Raw genomic sequence first — 17,308 nt, forward strand, 5'->3', positions numbered from 1 at the left:
GTGAAAGTTCCGATGGATTTAATGATGAAGATAATGGATTAAATCCAGCATCAGATGTTAATGCTTCATCAGAAAACACATCTGGAGTAACTAACGTTTCTCATAAAACAAAAGGATATTCAGGACATTTAAATGGAATTGGTAAGAACAATAATCATTCTGTTTCTAGTGCTGGCACAAAATCGTTAGGAAATAATGATAATGTAAAAAATTTACATGGTGTAATTAATAGTAATAATCCAGCAAGTAACGTGAAAAATGTTGCAAGTAATGCTAGTTCAACTAAAAATAACAGTGGAATTTCAAGTAATTCACAGACAGATTCAGCAGTTAATAATAGTGGTAATAAACCTATTAACAATCCTTCAAAATCAGCTAATAGAACTAATAATAATGGTCCATCTAGTGTTAATAGTGCTGCTGGTTTAAATGATAAAGTTGATTCATTAGGATCTAATAGTGAAGCTAGTCCTAAAAATCACAACAGAGAAAATGAAATTGTTGGAAACAAAGAGCTTTCAGCTAAACTTGATCAAATGGCAGAACAACAAAAGCAAGCAGTGGTATCAACGCAGAGTACTATTGCAAGATACAGCTAATAGCATGTCTCGTATTCAACAAGAAGATAATCCTACTTTAAATCCTCCGGAAGATAACGATGATTTTTAATTTAGGAATGCAGTAAATGTTGATTTTGAGTTAGTTATGTAAAAATATGGGTACCGTTAATTTTGACGGTAATTGTAAATTCTTCATGTGGAAGATTTCCTAATTATTTAATGATTAAGGACATATTTTGTCTACTTAATCTGAAAGGAGAGCCTAATCGGTTCTCCTTTTTTTATTTATAAATGCAGTAAATGGCTGTATTTATGTTCACTTAATAGACTTGTTTTATAAAAAAGAAAGGAGTTTATCTTCCACATGGATAATTTTAATGAAGCAGAAATGAGAAATGTTGGTGTTACTAAAGGTTTAAAGTCGCCAATGAAAATGGCAATTTTCTTTGTAAGAGACATTTTGGTTTTATTAGGTGCTTTTGGTTTTTGTGTATTAACGGCTAATATATTCCCACCTAATCAGCATGTAAGACTAATTATTTATTACTTATGGAATATGATATTCAGTCTGTGGTTGATTTTGCCAGTTTGGGGGAATCCTGGTAAACGAAATTACAATATGATTTGGGATTCACTGTTTTTAATTGGTAAATCTAAAAAATTACGGAGTTTTGATTATCATGAGTTTGATTCGATTACTGAAGTAGCAAAAATTGGAGGTGCTTTTAATGTCAACAAATCTAATGGCAAAAGCTAAGGCAAAAAACGTAAAACGAAAAGAAAAAAATAAAAGACATAGTATTTTAGATTTACTGAATTATAAAAATATTACTGATGATGATAATCATTTCATCGTTTTAAAAGATGGAACCTATTGTAACTTTTTACAGGTTCCAGGGGTCGGTTTGGATAGCTTCCCAGGGAATAAATATAGTGATATTACTGATGGTTTTACAAGTTTTTTAAGACAATACGTTTATGACATTACTTTTTTAACTACCCAATTTCCAGCTTCAACACAAGAACAACAAGTTTATTGGAATCGCCGTCTTTTTAAAGTTCAAACTAAAATTCAAGAATCTCATAACAGCCTACAAAGGAAACATTTACGAACTAAAGAACAATATATAAAACAAAGTTTACGAGTAGTCAAAAATGTTGAACAACAACTAGAAAATCAAGAGTACATTTGTTTTGTTTTTGCAAAAACTAAACGTGATCTTTTATCGAGATGTACAGATGTAAAACATTATGGAGCACAATATTTGAGTTTTAATGACATTGATTTGAAACGAAAAAAGCAACTCCTATTCAAAATTAATAACATGAATACTCCACTAAATGGTTAGTGAGTATTAGAAAGGTAAAATTATGAATAAAAAAGAAAAGCGTCGACTTATTAATGAAGGTTATGATTTAGAATTAATGGCTCACACTCAACCTCAAGGAAATGTGGATCTTGGCTTGGATCCTTATATCCAAAATGGAGATGGATTAGTTACATGTCTTCATGTTTATGATTTTCCAACTGAGAATATGAAATATTTTTGGCTGATGGATATTGTAAATTATGAACATACTGTATGCTCTTTATCAATTGGTAATGAAAATATGAAGGAAATCATGAAATCATTACAAAAATCAGCTGATGAAAAAAGATCACAAGCTCGCGATTTAAATGCAAAAACTAATGATATTCAAGCGGCTGAAGAAGATTATCAGGCACAATTAGAATTAATGAAAGAACTTCGGCATCGAGAAGTAATGAAAAGAATTGATTTACGAATTTTTGTTTATGCACGTGGTGAAGAGGAGCTTAATAAAAGAATTGAACATATTGTTCAAGGACTAAATTCAGTTTCATTTCGTGCAAGATCCTTTTTAGGAGAACAAACTTCTGAATTTGAAAGTTTATTTGTGCCGGAAATGAAACAAGAAAACTTGCCTAATCATAGAAAAGGAACTCCTGTAACTGCTTCAGTTTTGGGGCATGGATTTTTCTTCAATCATGTAAAGCTTGATGATTCTAAAGGAAGTTACTTTGGTAAATCTAGAACCAATGGTCAAATCATGTTGAATCCGCTTTATATTGGTGGGACTAGACTTACTCCATTTTTTATGACTACTGGACGACCTCGGTATGGTAAGTCTACTTTTTCAAAAATGTTAAACGATGACATTTTTATGCGTAACGGTAAATTAAGATATTTTGATCCATCGGGAGAATACGTGCAACAGACCTTGGATCAAGGAGGCAAAGTAATTGATTTAGCAGGATCTGAAAATAGAATTAATCCGTTTGAAATTTTTCCGACAGCTACAACTACTGATGGATCCATGCCCGATGAAATTGGTAGTTTCAATATGCATATAGAAAAATTAGTTAATATGTTTGGGTTTCTTAATCCAGATGCCACTAATGATGACAAAATTCAATTAAGAAAAGTATTAACAGATTTTTATGTCGAAAAGGGTTTTTATATCAAAAAAACTGGGAAAAAAGATCAACTTGATAAATTGATGGTAATCGGGTTGCCACATAATCAATATCCAACGCTTGGTAAATTTGTTGAATACGTAAAAAGATTACAACGAGGTTATGCTTCTTCTGGTACGCAGAGTTCAAAAAAATATACTCCTGAGGAACGTTCTTCAATTGCACGTATTGCAAATACATTTGAACAAATGATGGTGACGAATGGGAATATTTTTGATGGAACTACTCAAATTGAAGATTTCTCAGAAGTAGACGCAGTTAATTTTAAGGTTGATAGTTTGCTAGAAAAATCTAAAGGAGTATTTAATGCTCAAATTTCTTCTTGTTTAAGTTTAATTGCTGCTGATGTTGTTAATAATGGTAAGCGTTATCGAACGCGTTTAAATAATCATGAAATTGAAGTTGATGATATTCCTTATTATTGGATTACTATGGACGAATTTCAAAATTATGCTAATCCAGATTTTGCTGATGGTATCGAGTGGCTAGCTAATTTAATGCAACAGATGGCCAAGAACTTTTGTGGAGTAAATGTAATTATGCCAACTATGAAAGACTTTTTACCTAAAGAGAATCAATTAGCCAGTACTGATCGCATGAATCGATTTAGAACAGCAATGGATAAGATATATGGTTTATTTACGTATCGAACCTTTTTTCACTTATCTCCAGATGATATTGAAAGTCTTGAAAAAGTAATGAGATCTTCCATAACTAAAGGGGAATTAGCCTCTGTTTCAACTTTAGATAAGCATGAAGCATTGATGAATATTGATGGTGGAGGTAACTATACTTTTACAGTTCAACCAACTGATGCACAACTTAATCGTTATCATGGTGGGATTGGATAAGGAGAGGTGTTCATGAAAAACTTGATGAAAAATACTAAAAAAAGAATTTCTAACAGAAAATCTATTAAACAAAAGTTTAATGATGATTTAGATATAGCCGTTGATAATTTCAAGGTACAACAAGATGAACAAAAAAACGTACAGCAGAGTAAGGAAAGTACACTTAAATTTGTTTGTGTAGGAATTGTATTTTTGATTGTAACTTCTATTTTTTTGTTTTTCACCTTTTTATAGGAAGGTGATATAAGTGGACGGAAAAAGAATTTTAAAGTGGTTAGGGTTTGGTGGAATATTTTCATTTATTTTAATGTTTGGATTTATTTTAGCTATAACTATGGTTATGTTTTCAAATAAATCTAATACTGGAAGTGATTGTAGTACAAGTGTTAGTGATGGTGGTTTTACTGATAGTGCTGATATGACGCAAAATGCCAAAATGATGTATGAATATATGGTATCTCATGATCATGCTACTCCTGAAGGCGCAGCTGGGGCGTTAGGTGTTTGGCAATTTGAAAGTAAATTTCAACCTAAAGTTGCTAATGGGGCAGGATCTGGAGCAACTGGATTAGTTCAATGGATGGGATCAAGACTCTCCAATCTTCGCAAGTGGTGTAGTGAAAATGGAAAAGATCCTGATACGTTATCTGGTCAAATTGCATTTGCTATGTATGAAATGAAACAAAGTTATCCTCAAAGTTATAAAGCTGTAACTACTTCTAATGATGTTGATTCAATTGTTGAAACTGTTACTAAAAATTATGAAGGGTTACAAAATAATCCGGAACAATGGTTTTATAACAAGCGTAAACCAATGGCTCATGAATGGTTAAGTAAGTTTTCTAGTGATCCTGTTAGTGGATCAGCAATTTCCGATGGTAGTGAAGATGCTGCTGGAGAAGCTGGAAGCTCATGTGATTCTGGAAGTGGTGAAGGTGGAGACTGGGCTCCTCCTATGAAAGGCAAAGGAGCAATTACGGGAGAACAAAATTTTGGTCATTCAGAAAGTAGACGTGGCCATTTCCATGATGGAGTGGATTATGGTAGTAGTAGTTTTTCTGATCCTCATATATATGCTGCTCATGGAGGAAAAGTTGTCTTTGCAGGTGACCCAGGAACAGTTGGAATGGATAATTCTTTCCCTAATGGTCTAGGTAAGTCATTTGTGGTTACTAAGTCAGATGATGGTTATTATGTTGTTTACCAGGAATTTAGTACTAGTACTGATGGAATTCAAGTGCATGAAGGAGATACTGTTAATACAGGTCAACCAATTGGGACTCGTAATACCGATCACCTTCACATGGGTGTAACTAAGATGGATTGGAAACAAGCTGAAGGACATGCTTTTAAAGATGATGGAACCTGGTTAGACCCACAAAAATTAATTAATTCAGCTGGAAAGGAATAACATGAAAAATAAAAAAACTCTATTGATTACTACTTTATGCATGCTAGCGGGAATGTTTATTTTAACTATTACGTTCTTTGCATTATGGAGACATCAAATTTCCTTAGGTCAAAAGCAGTATAATAATCTAGCTTCTAGTACTAATAGACAAATTAACAAAGCTGAAAAGCAAAAAATAGACACTGAAAAAGAATACAAGGAAAAGATTGCAGAAAATGATAATTTAACTAAACATGCTATTGCTGCTAATACAGATCCTAAACAAGAATCAAATCAAAAATTTAATGATTTAACTAACCAGGTAATGGGAAACTTTTATACATTTACTCCTAAAAATTACGCAAAACGTAAAAATATGGTTAAAGATAAATTGAGTAAAGATTTATTTACAACTTTGTATCCTACAAGTAATACATCAGTTAATAGTGCTGGAACTACTTCTAAATTTGTTAGTATGCAGTTGTTTGCTGATACTGATCCTGGGATTACAAAATCTGGATTAGCTATGGTTAAATACAAAGTTAAATCTGGTAAAGATCATTATCAAGAACATACACATATGTGGAAAGTCGATTACGATAATGATAAAAATGTTATCACTGGCTTAAAGGATATGGGTAGTCCAACAGATATTGGTGGAAATTAATATTAAATTGTATTCAAAAACAAAAGCGGCGGGATTAAATTATCCTGTCGCTTTTGTTTCTTAAAATATTTTAGTTATTCTTCTTCAGTTTTATCGCTGAGAACTTTAATCTGTTTATTTGAAACTATTTTAAATTGATCTTTGTCAGTATTTTTGATTTTTGCTTCATACTTAATTTTTTTGGTATTTTTAGTTGTTTTTGAGCTCATTTCATTAGTATCAAGTTTATTCTTTTTATTTTCAATAGTTACTAAATAGTTAAGTATATATTCGTTTTTTGACGATTTTTTAATTGATTCCATCTTTGTATCAGAGTGGACTTCATCTGAAGAAGAAACATTTTTTACAGAATTATCAACTTTCACTCCATTATCAGGAATTAAATCTTTCAATTCTTTATAGGATTCATTTTTTTTGCCACCAACGAAGTCATCTGGTTTTATATTGTTTGTGCCAAACATTCCTTCGATTAGATTTTTACTTTGCTTTTTTGCCTCGTTGTCAGCTTCTTTTTTTTCGTTAGCTTTTTCACTTTTTTCTTGTTGTTTTCTTTCATCATCATATTTTTTTACATTAGTATTAAAAATATGATTTACATCTCCATCTGAAATGTAGGTATGATCGTCATTAGATCCTTTCCCAATTGTTTTAATATCATAGTCTTTATAAAACAATAAAATTGTAGGAGAGATATTATTTAAATCTTTTTCTGTTTGGAGGTTATAATTACTATTTTCTCTGAGTACCTTTTTAATTTTAGAATCGCTAACATTAACATTAATTACTTTTCCATTAAATTTATTTTCATTTTTTACAACTGATTTTTTAATTTCCTTTGAATTCTGATTGTTAGGATTATAAAAGTAAACAATCGTTTTTTCTTTTAATGAAACATGGTTTTTACCATTGTCAAGGAATTTTTGAACTTCTTGAGGAGAACTTTCTTTAATTGTAGTACTTTGTTTATACCAAAATGTTGTTCCGACAACAGCAAGTAAAATAATGATTCCTACGATAATTGATGCAAGTTTGTGAGCAATAAAAAAATTTTTAACGGTATTCATGTGTATGTCCTACTTTCTATTTATTAATGATATACGGTTTGTTTTGATAATTCAGTTTTAGATGGTAATTTGAATAAGAAAAAAAGTGGCCAAAATATAATAGCAAAAGTAAATTTTAAGCTTCTCATTACGAGTCTTGCTATTAAAGCAAGTAGTCCACTATTGTAAGGCTCTGGCCAATAGGGACCTGTCGTAAAGTAAAAGTTATAAATAAAGATAGACCTCCAAATAAAGATAGAACCAATTACTATCCATATAACCCCTACCCAACTTTTCCATTCTTCTGGTAATGGTAATTGATCAGTAAGAGTATAGTTAAAGAATTGAGCAAAAAAGGCTAAAATATCATGAAATAACTTATTATGAATTCGATTAAATGGAATCCAATCAACGATGTTTCCCATGACAAATACAGTCATGAAACCTATGCATAGTCCTGTAATAAGTAAGATAATCTCTTTAAAAATCAAGGAAATAATAATACTAGAAAATGTGAACTTTCTACTTTTTATAAATTCAATCTTTTCTTGTCTAGTTTGCATGTTGCTAATGTCTTTTATTATTTCTAATAACCCCTTTAGTGTGTATGCAAAGTTTATAAATGTTTGATTCATAAATTTCTCCGTTATATTAAGTATACATATATGCAATGCATACTTAATATACATATATGCAATGCATACTTAATATACATGTATGCATTTTTAAAATTATAATATTAAAACTTTTACTATTTATATATTTTACTATAAGTAGTAAAATATATCATTCTATTTTTGTCTATTAATTGTTACATCTATTTTCTTACTCAAGATATATTTCAAAAATTAATCTTGAGTGTCAAATTCTAGTACTCTGCGTTGATACCACTGCTTAATGTACTCACTTTTAATATTTATTTTTGCAATACTGAAAATATATAAATATATAAATATCCCCGTTTTTATTGACGTATGGATCAATTAAACTTTCTACTATTATGATGATTATTAGTATGCGATGTATTCATAGTATACTTGCATACATCGCATACATAATTATTGTAAGTCGTTATTTTCACACATCTGCCTAAACATATCTTTTTGACGATCAGTTAACACTAAATTAACATTCTGATTGATTAATTGATTAATTATCTCATCAAAAGAAAGATTTCCTTTATTAGATTTGTTTGGCAAGAAAAAAGAAAGCAGCTTTACTTTTTCCACTGTATCGCTATAAACTCTTTGACTAGTCATTTTTCTGTTATTTCTTTTCTTAGTAGTTTCTTTTGTTATTTTGTCACTAACGCTTCCAAAAGAATCATTACCAGAGATAGTCACATTTTTACTTTTTAGAGTATTTCCATTTTTTTTACTATGACTTAAAATGGGTTCAAATTTAGAATTTTCAGACATACTTTTTCCTTTCTGATTAATTATTTATTTCGAAATTTTTCTGGTTATGGTCAAGTTCTGTTAATACTTTGTTAAATAAATTATGTGCCCTTTGGTCCCACTGATCTGCCAATCCATTTTTTGTTTTATTAAAAGTAATACCTTCTGAATCATATGCTTTTAGTCTTTCTTGATGATTAACAATTGTTGTTAATACATTGTTTCCATATTTTTCTCGTGCATCATTTAATATTTTCTCATCAACTCTTCCATTGGGTCTGAGCATACATGGAAGAATGCCAAGCACATTAATATTTATATCATAATTGTCTATCAAATATTGCATATACTCAATATATGTTTGAGCTCCATCTAGGCTTAATTCCTGTGTTTGTAAAATAACAATACAATAATCAGCAGCGAACATTGCATTATCTGAAAAATCAGAAATTGTTGGTGGAACATCTAAATAAATAGAATCATATTTATCTTTTAAAGGCTCAATTAACTCTTTTAAATAACTAATTTGTTTTCTCTCATTATTTGGGAATTTTTTCATTAATATTTTAGGTAAATCTTTAAATTGAGTATTTGCAGCAATTAAATCTAAGTTTGGCAAAATATGTGTGATTTCGGGTTCTAAATCACCATTTATAAAACCATTAGTTATATTTTTTGTTATTTCAGAGATATCTCCTGTTTTTGCTAATACGCTTGAAGCATTACCTTGTGGATCTAAATCTATTACTAATGTTTTTCTGTTTTTTAATGTTGAAGCTTCATAAGCTAACATAGTTACTGTTTTTGTTTTACCTACTCCGCCTTTAAAATTACCAACAACATATACAGAAGCTGTCATAATATCCTCCTAAATTTTTATAAACTTATATTTTGTATACATGATATACTATGTATACAAAATATTCAACACATATATTAATACTATGCATACTTTGTATACATAGTGTGCAAGACTAACAGTGTATTAATGCCGTTTTATTTAAAAATTGTATGCAAAAAATAATAGTATACATTGCATACGTGTATGTTCTGAATATATGTATGCAATGTATTCAAAAGGTATTTACATGAAGATGTATGCAAGTGACAAGAAAGTGTTTACATTGTTGGTATAGTGAAGCAGTGGTATCAACGCAGAGTACTCCCCTTGATAACAAGGGGCTTCAAATAAAAAAGAACGTTGATGAATAAGTATTGGAAGTACTTTTCCATCAGCCAGACAAGTGACCAACCCACTTGCGACTTTTTAACGTTCAAATTTATATTTAAATTGTAGTTATAGAATACAACTTAAATATAGTATTTGTCAATATTTTACTATACTATTTAGTGATCAAATTGCGTTTAAAGAGGAACAAGTAAATTACTTGTTCCTCTTTTTTATTTGCAGTTAATAACTAAATTAAATTCAGTAGCTATGATTAATATCAAGTTACTGAAGGAGGTGGTAAAAATGGCAGAACTTACGAAAACTGATTTACATAAGATTTTAAGATGTGTATTACATAATGGATTAACAGAATTAAAAGTAAAAAACTCTAAACGAGTAATAAATTTTGTACCGAAAAATGATACTGATAAAAAAGGGTCAATTGCAGGGTTTAGAACTAAAGAGTCAATGAAATCTGCCAAAGGATTTCCTATAAGTTCTTATGAAGCTTTATTTGAAAATGATAATAAATTGACACATTGGACACCTAATGAATTTTCTTGGTTAGGATATACAGAAGACAAGCAACATTTAAAAGGACATTATGAAAAGAATTTAAATCAAATTAATTCGTTTGTTATTGATATTGATTTTAAAAACAAAGATGAACGAGATGCTCAAAAATCACAAGTTATGCAAAGCTTATTGTTAGGCTATGTTATTTTACCAACAGTAATTTTGAAAACTGATAAAGGCTATCAGGTTTATTATGTTTTGGATAAACCAGCTTTTGTTAATCGAAGAGGGGATCGCTATCCAGTTTTAGAAGTTGCTAAAATGATTTCACAAAACATTAAAGATTCAATTAAGCAAAATTTGGGTCAAGTTGATGTGGGCTGTAATAATTTTGGTATTTTTAGAATTCCTCGTCAAGATAATGTGATTTATTTTGAACCAGAAATGACTTATGGCCTTGCTACATTCCTAGATTGGAGCAAAAGCTATTATCAACAACATCGTCCTGATTTGAATGTGGTTAAAAAGGCCCAAAATTATGGTCGACAAATGGATCAACCATGGTTTGATTGGCTATTACATAAAACGAATATTAAACCAGGTATGGGAATCGGTAGACATAATACGGTACTCACACTAGCTTTAGCATGCTATTCATCAAAGATGAATGAACAAGCCTGTTATGATCTTCTAGATGAGTTTAATACAAAATTAAAAGTATCTCTTGAACAACATGATTTAGACCGTTGCATCAAAGATGCTTATTCGGGTGTGTATCAAGGGGCAAGTTCTGTCTACATTGAAAGTTTAATTGAAACTTGGGCAACTAGCGAAGAGTTGAAAATATTAAAACAAACTAAAAAAACTAAAAATTGGTATAAGTTTGCTAAACCTCGTTCTGAACGTAAATATTCACATAAAAAAGAATGGACTCAGGACATTCTTGAACTAATTAATAATGTGTCTAATTCAGATGAAGCAAATGAAGTATTTATTTCTACAAGAACAATTCAAGCTAAGCTAGGGATAGCACCTAGTTCTTTAAATCGTGCTTTAAAATCACTAAAAACTACTAACAAGTTGATAGTTAAACGTAAAAAGGGGAACAATGCAAATGGTTATTTAACCCTTAAAATGCTTGTAAAAGCTTTGATTAAGTCTAAGGAACAATTACATGGAAACCTTCTTAATAGAGCTGGAAATAGCCTAGAAGAGGAGATGATTAGTCTTGAAAATAAGATTAATACTATGGTTAATGGGTCACTTCAATCAAAAGGATTTGGATATAAAGAAAAGGGAACGAATATTGATTTGTCAACGAAACATACAGGATAAAATTTAGTGCTACCAATTGCCATTAAGATATTTCTAGTATCCTTTTGTATTAAAAAAATAGTTTATGTTTATATTGTCATTGTTGGTAATCCATAAGCTATTTGTAGTTTTGAATATGTTTCTGGTAATTCATCGTAGTGTTCTTTGTATAAATTTGTTAGTAAAGATTTTGCAAAGTCATCTGCTTGGTATTCAAATTTATTTTTTATTATGCAATTGGATATATAGTAGTTTGATAAGTCCGTATGTTCTAGTGCGTGGCATAATTCATGAGCACAAACAAAATATTTCATTTCTGAATATAAAAGTGATTCATCAAGTATTATTATTGATCTTTCGAAATACTTAACTGCCTCTCCTTTTGGCTCCATTTCAAAATTTTTGTATTTTATGTCAATTCCTCTTTTTTCTGCAATTTTAAAAGGATCATATGTTTTATATTTATTTCCAGTTTCTTTTGCTAGTTCATAATAGAAGCTCATATTAACGTACTCCTTTGTCACGATCTTTCTTTAATTCTTCCCAAAAGACTTCTGTTAATATTTTTTTAACTCTTTTTCTTTGTGATTTAGATAGTTCAATACCTTCAAAAGTCATTGCACCATTTGTTTCTAAAAATTTATCTAGAGAAAGTGAATCTTTTTCAGTTGCCCATGATGGCTTATCTATATCGTTTTCATTACCAAGTAAATAATCCACTTTTACATTAAATATTTTTGCTAATTTATTTAGTTCATCTGAAGATATTTTTCTTTTACCATTCATTATTCTGCTAAAAGCTGTTTTTCCCATGTTTAATTTTTTTGCTACTGATACTTGACTCATATTATTTGTTTCTAGTAGATTTTCTAATATTTTTATTGTTTTTTCATTATCCATAATAATTACTCCATTTAGTTGCTTTAATAACAACAAATATATCATTGTTGCTAAAACAGCATGTTTATGTTTCTAAAAAAGCAACAAAAATCTTGACATTGCTATTTCAGCAACATATGATATAAATGTATTTTCATTGCTGAAATAGCAACATGGAAAGGAGAAGGATTTTTGGCGATTAAATTAAAATTAATAAAAAGGGTTAGATTATCAAAAGGAATTACTCAATCTGATATGGCTTATTACCTAGGTATTACTAGCGGACAATATTCTAGAAGAGAATCAGGAATATATAATTTTAAAGTTAATGAGATTCCAATTATATGTAATAAACTTGGAATTCCTTTTGAAAAAATTTTCGAAAAATAGTTGCTGTTTTAGCAACAAAACAAGGAGATGAAATATGAATAAGAAAAATTTGAGTAATAATACCCAAACTAAAGAAGTATTAAGTAATGATTTGAATGTTATTACAGCAGAAATTAAAGGTTATCAGAATATGGCCGGTCAAGCTGTATTTGAAATTGGACGAAGGCTTAAATGGGTTAAAGATCATGATTTAGCTCATGGAGAGTGGTTGACATGGCTTGAATCTATGAATATTGGAGATACTTTTGCAAGACGTGCAATTCAAATAGTTAAGGAATTAGGAGGAAATTCAAATCAGGCAACGTTGCCTGATTTGAGTATGAATGTACTTTATGAAATAGCAACTTTGCCTTTTGAAGAACGTGAAAAGGGACATTTAACTAAAGACGGTCAGTTAAAAAAAGCAGAAGATATGTCTGCAAGAGAAATAAGAGATTTAAAGAAGCAGTTGAAAGAAGCTCGTGAAGATCAAAAGAATACAGAAAAAACTTTGGCTGAAGAACGAGAACAAAAAAATAATCAAATTTATAAGCTAAAACAAGATTTAGAGTCAAATAAAACTCAAGTAGATACTTTAAATAATCAATTAGAAGTTGATCGTAAAAGCTATGAAAAGCAATTAAAAAAAGTCCAGGAAGCTACTAATACTGAAATTGTTGAACAAGTAGTTGAGCCTGATGATTATGAAGAATTGAAACGAAAAATTAAGACCGATGAAATTAGATTGAGTGGTTATGAGCAAGAAAATAGTGAGTTGTATAAAGAAGTTGAAATTTTACATGATCGTGCTGCTAAATATGCAAAAACTGAAGAAGACTATCAGCATAAATTAGAAAATGTCGATAGATTAAAAACTACGATTGATAATTTAAAAGAGCAAAAAGAATTAAGACATCAAGTAGTTAAAACAGTTAATCAAGGTTTAATAGCAATTAATCAGATTCAAAAAATAGTTGATACTTTGGATTTAACTTCTTTTGATGAATATGATCCAGCATTAGCTGATTTATCGAAGTTGGCTAACAAATCAGAACATGTTGTTAATGAATTGCGTGACAAACTTGCTACTGAATATTCGATTTAAGTGAGGTGTTATTCCACATGAAGATTTATGTTATTCAAAACCTCCAGAATCATTTGATAGTTCCAAAATTGTTTAAAACTGATGCATTAGCCTTTCAATATTTAAATAAAAGATATCCAAGTTTGTATGAAAGAGATGATCGAAGAGGGCATCATTTGGGTGGCGATTCAGCTTATATTAAAAGTTTGCCCAATCCATTTCGAATTAAGAAAGTTATTTTAAATCAAAAAGAATTAGCTGAATTGGAGGAAAAATATGGAAAAGACAAAGTCTAGTTCTAATGACAATCGGGTTGATGTTAAATTTTTGGGAACCAAAGGAATGAGTGATCGCGTTACTGTTGGTTTTGACTCTAGTAAACAAAAACAGTTGATTAATCCAAAAGTCGATGACTTATTATTGGTGGCTAATGATGATTATGGTGATGGATTTTTAAGAGTTGCTGTAGTTATTAATAGCACTAGTGAATTACCAATTAATCACTGGAAATATGTACGAAATATGGCAGGTTGGTCATCACCTGAATTAATTAATTTGTTAACAGATTTGAAATTAAAAGAATATACATCTGATTAAAAGGAGAAATTAATTTGTCTTATCAAGATAATTATTATTATAAAAATGAACCAATGAAATCTAAACATAGAAAGATTATTCTCTGGGGTTTATTAATTTTTATTGCAACTATTTCGATTACTTTAACTTTGATTTATTTGAATTTTACAGCGATCCCAAGTAGTTCCCAAGAAATTAATAGTACTTTGAATTCCAAGAAAGCTGCGAAAGAAGACATCAAACTTTATTTCTATCAACAAGGTTGTGATGATTGTAAATCGGTACGATGGAAAGTTTTAACTCAGGAAAATTTTAATGGTAACCCTCAAGTTAAGTACTTAAATATTGATACTCAAAATCCTAAAAATGATAAATATGTAAAACAATATGATGTGCAACAAACACCAACGATTGTTCATTTACAACAAGGAAGAGTAGTTGAAAAGGAGTCAGTTAATGAAAAATAAAATCAAAAAATGGAGAAAGTATTGGAAGTATCATGGTTGGTTTAGACGTTGGATATTTACTGGAATTTGGTTTGTTGGTTTTACTTTTTTGATTTTAGGAGCGTTCTTTGGAACTCGTGTTAGTAATATTGCAAATACTCCATTAAGGCAAGCTGTGAACTTTACTAATGGTGATAAATCAACGACTAATAGTACTGCAATGGAGTTAGTTTCTAAAGCATATAACCCACAAAAGCAACGTATGTTATTGCAATTAAAAACAACAGGTAATAACGATGTCACCCAACAACTACTTGCTAAATATGTTCAATTTCAAGTTGAAACAAAGGTTAATAGTGATGCAGAAGTTAATGTGGTTCCAGTTACTGATAACGATTATTTAATTGATATTAATCACTTAGCACCGAAATTCAGAGCAATAAGAGTAGTAGCTACGAATGATACTCCGATTACTGGAAGTACTCAAAAAACGCAAGGACAAGCTAAATTTGTTATTAACGAAGATGATTCTTTATTAAAAGAAAAAGTTCCGAATAAAAATGATCTTCAATTAGCTGAAGACATTGCTAAGCAACAAATTTCAAAAGTATATAAGAGTATTAGTAATCATAAAAAACAGATAAAAATTTCAGAAGATACGATTAAAGCTGACCAAGAAAGACAAAAAGGATTGAAAGAAAATCAGAAATATGAGGTAGCTTCACAACGAAAGAAAACTCAAGATAATTTAGACAATTTAAAGCAAGATATTAAACAAAACCAACAATTGATTAAGGGTCATAAGCATGGAATTGAAATTGATAAACAACGAATTAAGTTGTTAGAAAAGAAACAAAAAGCAATTGAAAATGGAACTTTTAAAATGCCACCTAAGCAACAATCTACCAAGATTAAAAGTGTTAATTAAACTGATTAAGTGAATATTTAAAATGTTTTTGATTGTAAAAAGTGCATTGAAAACGCATTGAATGTGCATTGAAAGTGTGTTGATTGTGCATTGAAAACGCATTTAAACCAGCAATCGCAGCAAGCACATGGAAACGTTGGCACTGCCAACCTAGCGAGGCACGAGCTAGCTGTTTCCCTTATGCTCATTAGATAAGCCATTACTTTAGGCGAATCTAATTAAATTGATTTAGTAAATCAATTTAGGTTTTGGTTTTAAAGGAGGAATTATAAATGAATAAATCTACTTTATATTTACGTGGGATTCCTATAGAAGTGAAAAGTAAATTAGAAGTTATTGCAAAGGAAAATGGGTATGATAATTTATCTCAATTTCTTCGCAGTCAATTAAAGCAACTTGCTGAAATGGGTAAGCCAATCCAACAAGAAGATCCAGTTCAATTACAGTTAATAGAAATTAAAGAACAATTAGAAAAAATCACGTTGAGCTTTAATAAAAATAATGAAATATATGCTGAGGATAGAAACTTATTAATTAATATATTAGGGGATTAAAAAATGAGCACAAAAAATTTTTCAGCCAGGATTTCAGAAACAAACATGAATCATTTAAAAGAAATAAATGAATACTTTGAAACTAATTCTTTATTGTCCAATAATTCTTTGAATGCTGAAATAAATTTTATGATTAATGAATTTTATCAATTATTTATTACCAGTGATCTTAAAAAATTTTCAACGCAGGAAAGAATTTATTTTAAAGCAAAAACAAATATTTCAGATGAAAAAGTTTTATCTGAAATTAAAAACAAGATTAATTTTAATGATAATAATATCCAATTAATTCTTTATATATTATTGGCAATGAATAAAAGTGTTAATGCATCAAAACCAGATGAAAGTGGATTAATGAAATCCATTCTTACCCCTGGGAATGATTTTAATCAATGGGTCCAAATGGCACAAAATTCCATTGATCGTGATAGAAAAAATCTACATGTTAGGAAGTATAAAGATGAGTAAGAAAATGCAACTACAATATTTACAGTATTTTGAAAAACTAATTGATTTGAAAAGCTATAGTCTTGTAGCTGATTTTTTTAATGTGGGACAATCAACAGTTTCAATGGGAATTAAAAGATTAGAACGAGATATTGGGCACCCTTTAATTGTTCATAATTATAAACATAACCGTTTGACACTAACTCCATATGGAAAAAGATTTCATAAGTATTCAAAAGAAATTATTGTCCAATTAAAAAAAATTGAAAATAATTGTAGGAGAAAGATATATGAATGAAGAGCTTAATCAAATTGTTAAACAGTTAGATGATTTTGATTGTAAGGAACATCATTGGTATGAAGAAGTTGGGGAATATGATACAAAAACAAATTCTTTTTTAAATCCACCACAGCATAGAAATTTTGATGAAAATGATTGGTTTCGTATCAATGAGGAAAGAAAACTTTACCGTAAACTAATAAAACTTAGAACTATTAATTTTGAATCTGCTGGGTATGAAGATAAAGAACAACTCTTTAAAAAGGCATTTGCGCTAGAAAGATTTGGACTAACATCTAAACAGATCTGTCAAAAATTACAAGTTAATGAGAATTTCCT

The 17,308-nt window shown here is 29.7% G+C and overlaps 3 protein-coding genes across 3 annotated transcripts; 2 read left to right on the forward strand and 1 right to left on the reverse strand.

Moving 5' to 3' along the window:
• Positions 1–6,039: 6,039 nt before the first annotated feature.
• Positions 6,040–9,264, reverse strand: LOC138944407 (GRIP and coiled-coil domain-containing protein-like). Its single transcript, XM_070315291.1, has 3 exons — positions 9,132–9,264; positions 8,568–8,870; positions 6,040–6,626 (listed from the first exon to the last, which is right to left on the reverse strand). Exons 1-3 carry the CDS (start codon positions 9,262–9,264, stop codon positions 6,040–6,042), a joined length of 1,023 nt encoding a protein of 340 aa, XP_070171392.1.
• A 579-nt stretch (positions 9,265–9,843) lies between these two features.
• LOC138944409 (protein RepS-like) lies at positions 9,844–11,427 on the forward strand. The gene has a single exon (XM_070315293.1). The coding sequence runs from the start codon at positions 9,844–9,846 to the stop codon at positions 11,425–11,427; it is 1,584 nt and encodes a 527-aa protein (XP_070171394.1).
• A 2,587-nt stretch (positions 11,428–14,014) lies between these two features.
• On the forward strand, positions 14,015–15,688 carry LOC138944410 (uncharacterized protein pXO2-05/BXB0004/GBAA_pXO2_0004-like). The gene is made up of 3 exons (XM_070315294.1): positions 14,015–14,267; positions 14,486–14,632; positions 14,880–15,688. The coding sequence occupies exons 1-3, from the start codon at positions 14,015–14,017 to the stop codon at positions 15,686–15,688; spliced, it is 1,209 nt and encodes a 402-aa protein (XP_070171395.1).
• The last annotated feature ends 1,620 nt before the right edge of the window (positions 15,689–17,308 follow it).

Source organism: Polyergus mexicanus, unplaced genomic scaffold (genome assembly GCF_030449975.1).
Source record: "Polyergus mexicanus isolate NDT 795.1 unplaced genomic scaffold, iyPolMexi1.0 SCAF_186, whole genome shotgun sequence".
NCBI classification, from domain to species: domain Eukaryota; kingdom Metazoa; phylum Arthropoda; class Insecta; order Hymenoptera; family Formicidae; genus Polyergus; species Polyergus mexicanus.